General features: G+C 39.0%; 1 protein-coding gene across 1 annotated transcript in view; it reads right to left on the bottom strand.

Annotated features, from left to right (window-relative positions):
- Positions 1-6,819, bottom strand: part of LOC149195841 (uncharacterized) — a 116,388-nt gene extending 109,569 nt beyond the window's left edge. The window contains exon 1 of the mRNA XM_089408041.1: positions 6,703-6,819. Within this exon, the coding sequence (XP_089264167.1) occupies positions 6,703-6,819 (117 nt within the window). The remainder of the gene's footprint in view (positions 1-6,702) is intronic.
- Positions 6,820-15,490: the final 8,671 nt, after the last annotated feature.

Below are 15,490 nucleotides of genomic sequence, written 5' to 3'. Positions count from 1 at the left end.
AGATCAGAAAGAGAATTATTAGCCCGACTTGAAAAAAAATAAAAAAATGACATGCATAGAGAAAGAGATTCTAGGGGAAGGTTTATAACGAGGGCCAAAAGTTCGATTTTCACAACTCCAGCTACTTCAAGGCATAGACAAGATACACTTCCATCATCTCCAACTCACACTCCCAGCCTTAGGATTCCTAGAATTCAAGGGGCAACAACTGAATTAGGAGACTCTCCCACACTATCTACTAAATCTGATCTAGGAGAAGAACCTTTCTTCACTTCTACAGGGGAACACATTGTAATCAAAGAAGTAGAATCACCTGAAGAAGAGGAGGGAGAAATCCTTCCTCGTTCACCATTAATAGAAGAACCAGAGGACTCTGAGAACTCTGAAGAAACTATCATGACAGAGGAAGTAGTAGATGGATTTGGAAGAGGGGGTGGAGGTAGAGGTAGAGGAGGAGGAAATAATGGAGGAGGCAAAGGTAACAACGAGGGAAATAGGGATGGAGATAACTCATTTAAATTCCCTATAGCCAATGAAGAAACTCATACAACAATGAAAAACATTTCACCATCTGTCCTCCCAAACTTTCATGGGTTGAGAAGTGAGGATCTCGAAACATTTCTATTTGAGTTTGAAGTCTTATGCCGAACCTATGACTATATGGAATACTCTCAAAAACTCAAACTATTTCCTTCAACATTGAAAGGCGCTGCTTTGAAATGGTTCATGTGATTAGTCACTCAGTCTATTAGGACTTGGAATGATATGAAACAAACATTTTTGGATAGGTACCTGGATTATTGTATGCCCACCAATCATAAGGATGAGGTCTTCAAAATGATGCAAAAAGAAGATGAAAACTTGGAGGACTTACTTGAAACATTTCAATACAACTTAAAGAGAGAAAAAATGAGTAATTTAGATGAGGAAACCTTGAAAGCCCTTCTATTAAAAGCCATTAGAGATGAATGGATAGACATTTTAAACATGATTGGGAAGGGAGATATTTCCCAACTTCCACTTCGTGACATAGCAAAACTATGTGTCCATCTCTCAAGGGGAAAATCTAAAACTGCAAAAGGGCCTAGAGATCCTTCTTTGATTAGAGCAAACACATCTGCAACTAGTTCAGTAAGTAGGGCAAAAATTGGCAATATGCTTGATGAATTCAAAACCGATATTCTAGGGAGCCTTAGTGAACAACTAGACACCCTTAAAATACAAAACAAGCAGAAAGCAGAAGCCGAAGCCTTAGCCATATTTTGTCCAAAATGTAGAAAGAAACATGCTTTAAAGGAATGTCCCTTGGATGCAAAAGTTGTAGAAACATGTGTGATTTTCTTAGAGAATCATGAGACCAAGGATTGTCCTTCAATTCCTGGGCTCAAAGCTGTCTTTCAAGAAGATCCAAATTCAGTAGAATCCCTTTGTTTTGTCTCAATAAGACCTTGGCAAGGACAACAATCTCAAGGATTTAACAATCCTATGAACTTTCAGCTCTTGCCAAATTGGAATTCTTGGCAACATCCTTGGCCCCAATCTCAAAATCCATATCAATCATGGGTACAAGGGATGCAAAATCCTTATGGGAGATTTGTTCAATTCTACCAATATCCTCCATCTTTTCCAAATCAACAAAATCCACCAATTCCAAACCAAAACCCACAACTTTCATTACCATTTCCACAACAACAACATTCTCAACAAAATCCAGATTCTCAACTCTTGCTTCCATTCCAACAAAATCCAAATCAACTACCAGCCTAGCCAATGCCAAATCCCAACAATAAAACTCCTTAGAATGCTTACATGATAGAAGGACAACAATTTCCTACCTATATGATTGTTCCTCTCAATGATGTACAACTCAGGTCTGGTAGAGTTTTAGAAAAACCTTCTATAGTCTATAGATGTTCAAGAGCAAGATACCTCTGAGGAGGATTTTCTTAAAGCCAATAAAGATTCTGAGGAAGCATCTCTTCAAAACCCAATCCTTCAAAAAGAAAAAGAAAAAGAGTCAACCCCCACAACTCCTATGGTTGAGCAACCTGCATCTTCATCCACACCTCCTTTCCCTGAAATATTACAAATTGACAAAGGGGTGGGAAAACAAATCTTGTTGCCTGACTATGACTTCCTAGATGAATTAAAGAATGTCTATATCAAGATTCCCTTGCTACAAGCCATTAGAGAGATTCCTATTCTAGAAAAAACAATAAAGGAGTTGAATCTTAAAAGACTAGGAAGGAAACCAAGAGACACAAGAAGAATCCACCTGGTAGGAAAAATTGCAGATATCATGATGGGAAAGATTACCATGCAGAAATATGTGGATCCAGGTAGTCCAATTGTCAAGACACATATAAATGGGGTAGAAATTCCAAATACTTTGATTGACTTAGGGGCTGATATCAACATTATGAGTAGGCAAACTATGGAACATCTCAACCTTCCTAATCTTCTCTTTACATCAACTTTACTACAACTTACAGATAGATCAATAATAAAACCAGATGGTGTATTAGAATATATTTCAGTCTCCTTATATTCTTGGGAATATTCAGTAGATTTCATGATTTTGACTCCCAAGAGTAATTTAGGAGGACATCCACTTATATTAGGAAGACCTTGGCTAGCCACAACTGATGCTTTCATTAGTTGTAGATCTGGGGATATGTACATTTCTGATGGTAGTTCAACAAAGAAATTCAATTTGTATCCTCCAGCAAAAGCAATTACAGAAGTAGGAGACAATGAATGGGTCGATGATGAGGACACTATGCAACCTGTCTTTACAATTTATGAAGTTAGTGAAGATAGTCAAATTCTGAACACATTAGAAAACTTTGAAACATCTTCAGAATATGACCACACACAATTTCAGTTGAATTCTGATATTGAGTACTTATCATCAAGAAAAATGTCTCTTTACTCTATGGAAGAGTTTGGTAGTTCTACCATTGAGATTTTTCCAAGTAAAGCATTGAATATCAACAAAAATTTGGAAAAGTCACAACAGGAAGAGCTAACCAAAATCTTGCAAAAAAAATCTACTGCATTTGCATGGGAGTATAATGATATGAAAGGTATTGACCCTAAGACTTGCATCCATCACATCTATATCGAGGAAAACAGTAGACCAATCAGAAAACCTCAGAGAAGGATGAATCCAAATCTTAGGGAGATAGTGAAAGAAGAGCTCCAAAAACTACTCAATGTAAACTTCATTTATCCAATTTCAGATAGCCGATGGGTTTCACCTTTGGTTATAGTACCTAAAAAGAATGGTAAATGGAGGGTATGCATTGATTACAGGGAATTGGATAAAGCAAACTTGAGGATCACTTTCCTTTTCCCTTTATCGATCAAGTATTAGATACATTAGCAGGCAAAAAGTACTTTTCATTTCTAGATGGTTTTAGTGGTTATAATCAAATTCAGGTAGCCCCTGAAGATCAGGATAAGACCACATTTACCTGTCCATGGGGAACTTTTGCTTACCGAGTGCTTCCTTTTGGATTATGTAATGCACCCGCAACATTCCAGAGAGCAATACTAGGAATTTTTTCTGATCTAATCCATGATTGTGTAGAGGTTTATATGGATGATTTTACAGTTTATGGTGACTTGTTTGAAGAAGAATTAGAAAATTTGGAAAAAGTACTTATAAGATGTAAAGAGACAAACCTTTCATTAAGCCATGAAAAATGCTTTATGATGTTTACTGAAGGTATTGTTTTAGGACGTCATATTTCAGGGGATGGGATTAAAGTTGATAGATCAAAAGTTGAAGTCATCTCCAAATTTCCTATTCCAAATTGTCAAAGAGATGTTAGAAGTTTTCTGGGATTTACTGGATACTATATAAGATTTATAGAAAACTTCACTAAAATAGCATCTCCACTCTTCAAACTGCTTACAAAAGACTGTGAATTCAAATGGGATCTTGATTGTCAATCAGCATTTGAAACTTTGAAAACAAGAATATCTGAAGCACCTATTTTGAGAGGACCAAATTGGAAACTCCCTTTCCATATTTCTACAGATGCTTCAGATACAGCTCTAGGAGCTGTGTTTGGACAGAAAGATTTAGTTCCTTATGCCATTTACTATACCAGTAAAAATTTAACTCTCACTGAGTTGAAATATACTGTGGCTGAAAAAGAGTTCTTAGCTGCTGCTCATGCAATCAATAAGTTTAGACATTATATAACAAGCTATGAAACTTTTATTCATATTGATAATTCTGTGATTAGATATCTAATGAAAAAACCTGTTACTAATGGCAGAGTTACAAGATGGCTCCTACTTTTATAGGAATTCAATATTACTGTGTTGGATAGACCAGGGAAACAAAATACAGTAGCTAATTTCTTGTCTAGGATTCAGAATACTAAAGAAGATTCTCCTGTAGAGGATAAGTTTCCTCATGAATATTTATTTGCAGTAACTACTAAGACCCCTTGGTATGCAGATATTGCTAACTATTTGGTTACAGGGAAACTACCTCTACATTTATTTCCTAGCGAAAGAAGAAAGATCATTCAGGAGAGTTCAAAATATTCATGGATTTCTAACGAATTGTTTAAAACAGGGCCAGATCTTGTGATCAGAAGCTGTGTTAGGGAAGATGAAATGCCTGATATCCTCAAGGCATGTCATGACGAACCATGCGGCGGACACTTTGCTAACAAAAGGACAGCCTATAAAATCCTCTCTTTAGGATATTTTTGGCCATCCCTCTTCAAAGATGCAAAACAATATGTCAAAAGGTGTGACAGCTGCCAAAGAATAGGGAAACCTACCCTTTCAAATGAAATTCCATTGCAACCACAGGTACTCATCGAACCCTTTGAAAAATGGGCTTTAGATTTCATTGGACCTATCAATCCACCATCTAAACAAAAAAATTATATATTGGTATGTACTGATTATGTTACTAAATGGGTAGAATGCAAAGCATTACTTTCTGCTACTGAAAATTCAGTTGTTAGTTTTCTCTATGAGGATATTTTTACTCGCTTTGGTGTTCCAAGAGAAATTGTGACAGATCAGGGAAGCCAATTCACATCCAACCTGGTGGAGAAGATGATGGAAGAATACAAAATCAAGCACAGAAAATCTACTCCTTACCATCTGCAAGCAAATGGTCAAGTGGAGTCTACAAACAAAGTTATTGAAGCCATCATCACCAAAACTGTTCATCTACACAGAAGAGATTGGGCAAAAAGGCTTCCTGAAGCCTTATGGGCCTACAGAACTACATGGAGGAATACAACAGGACATTCTCCCTATGAACTTGTTTATGGGAAAGAAGTCCTACTCCCCATTGAGTTCCAAGTCAAAACTTTCAAGATGGTAGTTCAGTTGGGAATGGATCTATCAGAAGCCCAAAAGCATAGAATGGAGCAGTTGAATGAGCTAGATGAGATTAGACAAGAAGCAATCCTAAGAACTGATCTAGTTCAATATCAAAGAGCTAAGTGGCATGACAAATACATCAAGGAGAAAAAGTTTCAAGAAGGAGATTGGGCATTGCTATTTGATTCCAAGTTTAAATATTTTAAAGGAAAATTTCAGACTCATTGGCTTGGGCCATATGAGATTGACAAAATCTTTAGCAATGGAGCAGTAAGAATCAAAACCATTGATGAACATCAAACTCCTCTTATTGTGAATGGCCACAGATTAAAGATCTATCATAAGCCACTCTCAAGAGAGGAATTTGTCAAAATCTTTTAGGATAATTATGCAATAAGGCTGGTGAAGAAGAATCCTTCTTCTCCACCAGCCTAGCCTTTTGTTACTTTCTGTTTCTACAATATATATATATATATATATATATATATATGTGTGTGTGTGTGTGTGTGTGTGTGTGTGTATAAACCTGAAAACCAATCATTGATTGGTAGTCTTATACAGAAAATACAGGGCGAAAATTAGTTACCCCTGATGCCCTATATTTTCCAAAAAATCTCTCTTTTCATTTCATAGTTTTATGACACTCCACTTCATTCATTCCATTTCATTCCGCCAATAAAAGTTTTTTTTATGACCATTTTCATTCAGTCAGTCATCATTTATCCATCTCCATTCTGTCATATGATTGTTGTGTTAGTTTCCGCAGTTGAACCCAGTTTCTGCAGTGAGAAGCATTTTCTGTAGCCATCACTCTATTTTTCAAAACTGAAAGTCAGATGTTAGTTAAATGATCATGAAAATCAAATGTAGGTATGACCAAGGACCTATTTTGAAGATATGAGGCACCTAAAAGCATCAACAAGGAGTAGCTGATCAAAGGTTAATGGACGAAAAGTGGAAAAAATTCCAAGGTATGGGTAAGATTTATTTCAAATAGCATTTAGAGCACATTTTATATAGTTTTGAAACCACGACTCCATTATATGCAATGATTGGCATTGATAGCTCCATAACCATTCCACAATCTTCATATGATTCCTCCATAACCCTTGCATTTATTTTCAAACAGCCTCATTATCAAGCTTCTAGATTTAACTCGTGTTTTGCTGTACTTTGACACTCCATCTGTAATAATGCGGACGTGGTTGATTTGATCACAGCTCTTCTCCATCGCACAAATTCCGCAGCCATTTCTTGAGCATGCTTACGTCTATTTCGTAGCCATCCAGTTTAAAATTCTGCCGGGCTCACTTTACTCCCCTACTGTTCTATTGAAATCACGTTTGCATTCCTACCCTGTTCACATAAACCTCTGCTCTGCTCTGTGAACTCACTTCCGCTATCTGTCCACTGTTTTCCATTTACAGTCACTGATTCTTCTCCATAAAGCCTGTCCATTTTCTACTAACCCAGCCATCTCACCTCCGTTCATCCAATACCCATGCAGATGTGTTTAAGACAGAAGAGAAGAATGGGTCTTTTGTTGAGAGCAAAGCCGGAAGGGCCCAAATTTACGGAAGGGTATCCACAAGTGAAAAGTATGCTAAGAAAGGCTCGGTGGTTACGATTTATTCAGAAATTTAGAGGCTACAACAAGGAGGTTATGAATACTTTTGCAAGGTCCTTTGACGGTGTAGAAGTGGAGGTTGGAGACCTTAAAATCTCAGTCACAAAAGCGCCCATAGCAGTTGCAATCGAACTCTCGCAGGAGGGAGAACGGTGGTTCAAAAATAAGAACTTTAACGAGAAAGCATGGAGGGTTATCCTACAAAATCCAGGTATGGATGTAACTATCTTTAATCGAGGAATCCCTGTCTCTGCTTTACAAGAAAAATGGGCTAGTTTACTATTAATATTACAGAAATTCATCACATGTGAGGGACGATTCGGCTCAATGTATATGTACCACACCCGGCTGCTGATGAATTTTCTGGAAAACCAAACTATTAATTTTCCCTATTTCTTGCTAAATAGCCTGAAGAAAATGTCCACCACCGTCCAAAAGAATTTGGGGGACGTAGAACCCCATTTGTATCATCACGGCCTTGTGAAGATTTTGATAGAAAAACAATTAAAAGAAAAAAAGGATACCTAGGAGCAGTTTTTGGTTAGAAATTTCTTTGAAGACCCACAAGAAACCCCTGAAAGCAGCACATCAAGAAGAAGCAGAAGAAAGAAAACAAGTGATAGAATTTAGGACACTCCTGTAGTTGAAGAAACTAGTAGGAGAGAAAAACTGTCTGAAAGTAGGAAGGAAAAGACTGAGGGTAAGAAGCCAAGAAAATCCAAAGGGAAAAGAAATGTTGAGGTTGTCCATTAGACCCCAGAACCTTCCTCATAAGAGGACCACCAAATACTGTCTGAAAGACTAGTCTACCTTCAGGAACAATCAGCTGCAGCAAAGAAGAAAGGCAAAGAAAAACAGAGTTCTAGCCCACAAAATTTGAGAAGAAGTTCCAGACTTAGAGGGAAATTGAGGAAAATAAATTAAGGGGCCCCACTTTATTGATTTAGGAGGGGAAACACTAGAGAAACCTTCAGCAATCTCTCCTGACCGTGGCCCACACCATACTCCTATTTCTCAGCCAGATTTTGACATGAGTCCCTCTCGGCCAGATTTTGAGATCAGTCCTTCTCAACAAGATTTTGGGGTCAGCCCAAGAAAGACCACACCTGAGATAGACCCAAACCAGCAAGAAATGTATGATTATATAAAATCCTTGTAGAAAACGGCCACAGATCCAAGCACTTCATCTACCCAGCCGAATACAGATCAAGAAGTTCAAATCCAATCACTAAAGCAGGAAGTTTTTGAGTTGGAGGTCTTAAACAGACACATTAAAAATGAAAATGAAACATTGAAGGAAAAAAAAAATATTGGATAAGATCATTCATGACAACACTATGTTGCATCTTGGGCTATGGTAGAGGAAAAACAGAAAATTGAAGAAAAAGAACAAAAGGTTGAATAGGGCTCTCATCAACCTCAAGTTCAAGTGCTTAATGAGGAAGCCTAGGATGGTAGTGGTCCCAAGGAAGAAGAAAAGAAGACTGGATGTATTGGCATAGGTCTCAGAACACATGAACTGAAGGAGGATGATCAAAGTTTTGGTTGAATGGGGACATGCAACACCTTCACAGTGGGGGTATGTAGAGCTTTGAAATTACACCTCTCCTACACACTTTCCTAGAACTTTTTCCACTCACTTGGACCTCCTAAGCCATCAAAATCATTTCATATTGATTCTAAAAGAGCATTTAACGTGGTTTTCTAACTATGTTGTGTGTTTGTTATTTGAACTAGATTTTGCTCAGTAGCTGCGGAATCCAGTCACTTTCCACAGCTGATTCAACTTTTCGTAGCTATTTTTGTTAAACTCTATGTTGCAGGTGTCACCAAGCAAAACAAGCCACTTGGGCAAGTTAGAAATGACCTGGACATGGATCAGGTCCTATTGGTTCAACCGAATTCATCAAGGGAAGCTGTGTTCAACGGTGGTCCTACGTAAGAGTCTTACGGCAGCCAGACTCTATTTTCCAGCACGTGAAGGATTCTTAAGGATGCGTGGCCGTTCCTAACTCTCTGGAGTCTGTTGCCACCTATAAACTAACCCATGACGAGAATCTAACAGCCACAATTGATAGATTTAATATTTTCGACAACCAGTACGCTAAATCCATGGACGCTGTCTTTTACGTGTCCCCTGTTCACGCAGTTCTACAAGAAAATAGTTATGTAAAATTTGTTATAAATAACACGTTTCTATAACGCATAGTCTTAGTTTTTTTTTTTGTAATATTGTGTTGTGCTCTACAACAACCCCCCATTTCATATCATTTTTATTTCAAACATTAACATATGAAATGGGTCCCTTTAAAGCTTAAATTGGTATCAATACTTTTATTGTTTAAAAAAGGCCCAAAAATCAAATAAGCGCATTTTATAAAACCCTTTTAGAAAACCCATCTAAAAGAAATAAAGCGAATCTTTGTCATTGCGATAAAGCAATCGCAAGATCGCATATCGCAATGACACAAGAAATATAAATAAGCGGCCCAAAGCTTTCCGCCGATGCGATATCGCAATCGGCGATCGGCAATACTCCATGCACATTTTAAAATGCTCCATGCCATTAGTCCTGACGCGATGCGCAATCGGCAATAGGATATCGGCGGTACTCCTCACTTTATTCTTAATGCGCCCAAAGCTTTTCGCCGATACGATATCGCAATCGGCGATCGGCAGAATCCAATACACATCATTAAGGCGCATAGTTAATACCCCCGATGCGATGCGTTATCGCAATCGGCGATCGGCAACATACTATATGGGTGCTTTGTAATCCTCATTCTCCCGACGCGATGCGATGAAGCGCAGTTTTCAATAAAAAGCCGTTAATTGATGGGATATCACCATTCATTCGTATTTAAAGCTTTGATCATTAAGCAGCCATTCTCATGCACTCAACCGCCAAAACGCTCACTGCACGCTTAAATGAACTATTCGGCCGAATAATAATATAATGGGCATTTAAAAGGTGACAGGTTTTAAACGGCCAATTAATGAGATCATGTCTTAAAATCTTTCTATGGATTGTGTCCGCGCCATTTTAAAGGCTAAATCCCTTATTACGCATCTATTCATGTTCTTTATCACTTGTAAGCTTTTCATTGCTATCTCTCTGTATTACGTGCAATTGCCCCTCTGTGCAGAATTCATCCATAGAAAGAAGCTTGAGAAAGATGGGAAAGAAGTCCAAGAAGACTGCGGGCGCTTCCGCCACATCAGTTGCAGGACAAGCTACCATAGACAAGAAGAAGGGCTTAATTTCTGATACTACGTGTACGGGTCTCACCAGAGTTACTTGGCAAGGCACTTACAACCTAATTGAAGCCGAGCAACCTGAAAAGACAGTAACAGAAGCTACTGTGGATGTACTCCGGAAGTCTGAGAGCACTCTCAAAGATTTAGCCGATTCTTTCCTCCACAGAATAGCGGCCAGGGAGCAAATTCTCCCATACACAGACGTTGTGCGATGGGCGATTGAAGAAATCCCTATCTTGGACAGAACTTTCAGCACCAGAGACGGGAGGATTTTCGGATCGTTCAAGGCAGAAGATCTCAGGCAGATGTATCATTTGCCTGAGCCAGAGAAGGTATATAACAAGGCGTTCCTGGAGAAGTTTGCAAGCAATAATGAAATTGAATCCGAACCCATCAAGGATTGGAGACAGAACCCAGCCAAACACAAACATGAATCTTCCGGTAAGTACTCGATTGATTCTCTGGCTTCTCCTTATTGCTATGCGGGAATAATGATGTGTAGACTGTGGGGACTGCATGATTCTGCTAATTTTACCATAGAAATGGTTCCTCTGATGGAGGCAGCAGTGAACAGTATAATTATGGATTGGGCTACTATTCTCTCCGATAAAATAGCCATAGCTGTTCGTGATTTTAGAAGTAAGACTGTTGTCACAGAAAGGAAAATTCCCCCATTCTATTATAGTGCATATATCTTAGACACATTATGTTTCAATTCCGAATTTCCTGTTCTCGGTTGGAGGTGGACTGCACAAGACCCCTCACCCATTCATATATATCACCAAAAATTGTGGAAGTCTTCTTACAAACACCATCTGTATCAAATCTGCAATGGCTTTATGGTGCCCATTTACTATTCCATTTTTGATAAACCCATTCCCAAGATTTCCTATCAAGCTTCCTTTGATTTACCAGTAGTAGCAAGTTGGTTTGGAGAAGAGAAATTTACTTATATCAGAGTTTTTGGCAGCCAAGCCAACCCACATGTTCTCCCTCTATATATTCCAGATAAGCTACTAGCAAGAGAAATTGCATATCAGATTATGGCTGAGAGTACTACACAGACTCTCAAAAGAGAAAAGAAGAGGGGCTGGCCCTCTTTTCCCTTGAGGTGTGGTGTCTATACTCTGCATGATATTAAACATGCAGAGAAGGAAGCCACAAAGATTCAATCTTTAACTCTGGCCACAATCCCAAACAGGCCATTTGATCCAAAGCAAGTTTCCTATGCTGCGTTAGAACAGGCCAAACTGACAAGGTTTGAGCATCAGGAAGACATATTTGATGACCTGTTCATTTCAACTGAAACGATATGTCAGGCTAAAGAACTCGCTAGGATGAAATATAATGATGAGGGGTTGACTGAGTTCAATAAACTTAGAGAACAGAGGTTGCAAACTCTGCCTCTAGATTTACTGGCAACGACCCCAGCGACATCGTCAAGCGAGTCTGGTCGGCAACAGTTAAAGGAACCTCCTGCTGTAACAAAAGATCATAATAAGGAGCAGGAGGAAAAGCTGAGGAAGGAAAAAGAGGAAAAGTAGAGGAAGGAGCAAGAAGAACGGCAGAAGAAAGAAAATGAACAAAGAATGAGGAAGGAAAAAGAAGAACAGCTAAAGAAAGAGCATGAAGAAAGAGAAAAGAGGGAACAAGAGGAACAACAGAAGAAAGTGCAGGAAAAAGAGAGGAAGGAGTCCCAAGTTGAAAAAGAGAAACAAACCACCACTGATGTCAATAAGGACACTACCATAGACCCCAAATTGCTCCAGGAATGGCAGCAGTTTCATTCCATCATCAGTGGATTAGAATGCTCAAAAGATACAGACACTTCCAAAACAAACGACACACTGGACATTACTTCACCTCAGGTTCTAAGTGGAACCAGCGACCCACCCAGTTCTAAGGATGTTGAGATAATTCCAAAAGACCCTCCGATCAAATCATTCTGCAAGTAGAAGATATTCCTCCATTGGATGTTTTCTACAGCCCGAGGCATAGAGCAGTTGTAAAGAGATCAAGGAAAAGACAAAGGATTGATCAACCTTCTATCTTTCCAGAACAAACAGTCACGGGTAATGTAGTATGGAAGGAGGAATTGGATCCCTCCGATGACTTAACAAAGCTGTCACAGTATGCGGGGGCCTATTCGGCAGCAACAATCGACAAAGCATCGGAGGTAAGCCTTCTATTGAAGAATAAGGACCAAGAAATCTTTGCATTATAGGCAGAATTGGCTGAGACAAAGCAGAAGGCGGCGCAAGCAGAGGAACAGTTGCTGGCACAATAGCAAACGAACAATCAATTAACCCAGCAATTGCAAGCGGAAAAGCAAAGGATTGACCAAAGTGCGATCCAGAAACAAAAAGAATTGTCGGAGGCATTGGCACAGTTGAGAGCAACGAATGAACAAATGATGAAAACCAAAGATGAGCAAATCACTCAAATATCATCACAGTTAGAAAAGATGAAGGGCGCATCACAAGTGACAGAGTTCAAAACAGAAGCATCATTGATAAACAATGCATTAATATCTCAGGTCAGACTCTTGTGTCAACAGATCGCTCAAGCTGAGCCACTATGTGAATTATTGACATCAATAAATCAGCAGGTAGAAAAGGCCCGAAATGAACTGGATCAAGCAGAAGAGGCCATTACTGCATATCTTGACTGGCAAGATTCTGATCAAGGGAAAGCAGCAAATTTTCCCAGGATCCTAGAAACATATAAGGATATACTCTTCACAGAATGGCACACTCAGGTGATGAAAGCAGAGAGGGCGGCTTCAAGATGTAAATCAACTTCCAGCAATCTAGTTGATCTAGTCAACAACACTCTTTACCTGGCAAATATGATTTCCCAATGTACACCAGGAAAGATGACAACAACAAATACATTGGAGCAATCATGCTACCCTGAATTGGAGGAAAAAGGAAGATTAATCGCTGGAATTAATAGCTTAAGTTTAGAGGCATATTGGCTCTTTTTGATCAAGCCGCATACACAAAGAGCCGCCCTTAAGTGTTTAACAGATGCAATCGGGTGTATAATTCCTGATATTCAGGATGCCACCTATGCCGCCCAGCTCAGTTCGCGCCTCAACAAACCTCCTGAAGTTGAGCCAATGCTTGCAATAAATCAGCTCAGATTCAAAGGAAAGCAACCGACTTGATGAATCACCCTCCTGCTTGCCAGATCGCTAGCCAAAAAGGGATCAAGAGTTATTGATACCAATTTAGTAGGATTTCTGTTTAGTAGATATTTAAATTAGTTTAGTATTTATAGACCCTTTCATGTTTTTAGAAAGGGTCGTAAAATTTTGTAACAGACTTAATAGACTGAAGTTTGCACTACTGTGCTTCAGTCAATATTCTTTTATGAAATTGGACCAGTTGTTCTGAATTTGACACGAAAGTTTTTAATGCAATTGTGCACTATTGCCTTTGTTGAGAATGGTTTCTGCGTTGAAGGAAGAACTGAAAATAGCGATTGATATCTGGGAATGTCCCGCAGCTCATATGGTATTTTTATCTATGTCTGAATTCATTCCTTTTATATGAATTGTTATGTTATGTATTCTTGCTATTGTTGATTATATGCATGCGCTATAACAGTAGATCTTATTCATCCCACTATTGGATGTTGTGTGATCTGCCTTTTCTTTTAATCATGTATATGACAATGATATAGATGTTTAAAGTGTGGTAATTTCGCTTTAATCGCTCTGCTTAACTATTTAGGCACAACAATCTTGAATGAGTTAATATCTATGTTGGAAAGATACAGTCATCTATATGCTTGTCTTTTAGACACAGAACATCAAACGCCGCGCTTTAGAGCTCAATAGAATCCCGGGATAGTTTCATTCATTTATATTTCTGTTAATAGTTTTAGCATTTCGCTTACTGTTAGTGTAATCTATAAATTAATCATCCATCTCACTTATATATTTCTGGGAAACTGGTCTCATTATCCCCAGTCGGAGCCACTATTCCAAACGGAAAAGGAGCTGTACTAAGGTTCGGACCGGGTGGTTTCCCCAATGTTGTTGCAGCGATTTTCGAGGCTTCAACATTTATGGCGCTAAAAGGAGGGCCCTGACTGTGAATGGCAACCAAACCCAAATCTGCAAGCCATTCTAAGAGTAATTCTCCCTCCAAATCTCCTCGTATTTCTCAATCACATGCTGGTTCTCCAGCATACAATCAAGAAGAAGAGGAATCAACTATCACTACTCAAACCCATCATACTCCAGAACAATTAAGTCTTGAATCCCCTGAAGTCCAGTCTCTTATCCACAAACTTCAGAGCTTCTCGATTTCGCCACAGAAATCTGAGGTATCACAAAGCAGTGCGACTTCGCAGTTCAATTTATCTCATCCACTTACCAGACTTCAAAGCGAAAAGCTTGGTATTGAACCCATCGAATTCCCTTTACCCAAAAGGAAAAAGGCGAAAAAATATACTGAAGGATCTGATAGTGGAGAGCTTTCATCCACATCCTCCATTTCATCTCCCCATCTGCAAAGTCAACCATCCACTCCTCCATTACATATTGTTGTTCACCAGGGATTAGAAGCCTCAACATCCCAACCTGCTCACTCCTCAGCATTATTTCCTTCCCATTCATCTGGAATTCCAACAGTAGTATCAACCACTGTTGCTATTATAATGGCAGACCCATGGACCAGGCCTGGTGCAGTCAATATGCCTGCACCATTGCATCCTTTACCCGATGCTCCTGAAAAATGGCTACCCAAATTTAATCCAGATGATGGGACCCAGGCTGAAGAACACATTAATAATTTTATGTTAGCAGTCAACTTGAAAGGAGTGACAGAACAAGATGTTGTTGTTAGACTCTTCCCTTACACATTGCAAGGATCAGCAGGATCCTGGTATTTCTCTTTGCCATCTAGTTCCATTACCAGTTGGAACACTTGCCAAGAGCAGTTTCTTACCAAATATGGAGATGATAGGTCTTTGGCTACTTTAATAAACGATCTCTCCAACCTGAGAATAGAGCATAGGGAACCAATAAAGGAATTTAATGCTAGATTCAATAAACTCCTGAACAAAATCCCTACAGCTTCCAAACCAAGTGAACAAATTCGAAGCGAATGGTATATTACCGCCCTACCTGCCAATATAGCCATCTTTGTTGACAGGGCAGGCAAACCTACCTTAGCCGAAAACATGAAAGAAGCAATTGCTGTGGAAAAGCGCATCAATGCTTTAGAAAAGAAA

This window comes from Pinus tabuliformis, chromosome 2_2 (assembly GCF_031772625.1).
Source record: "Pinus tabuliformis cultivar Carrire ecotype Pingquan chromosome 2_2, CPIR1, whole genome shotgun sequence".
NCBI classification, from domain to species: Eukaryota; Viridiplantae; Streptophyta; class Pinopsida; order Pinales; family Pinaceae; genus Pinus; species Pinus tabuliformis.
Note: the sequence above shows the minus strand (reverse complement) of the source record. Positions and strands in the feature narration are given on the sequence as shown.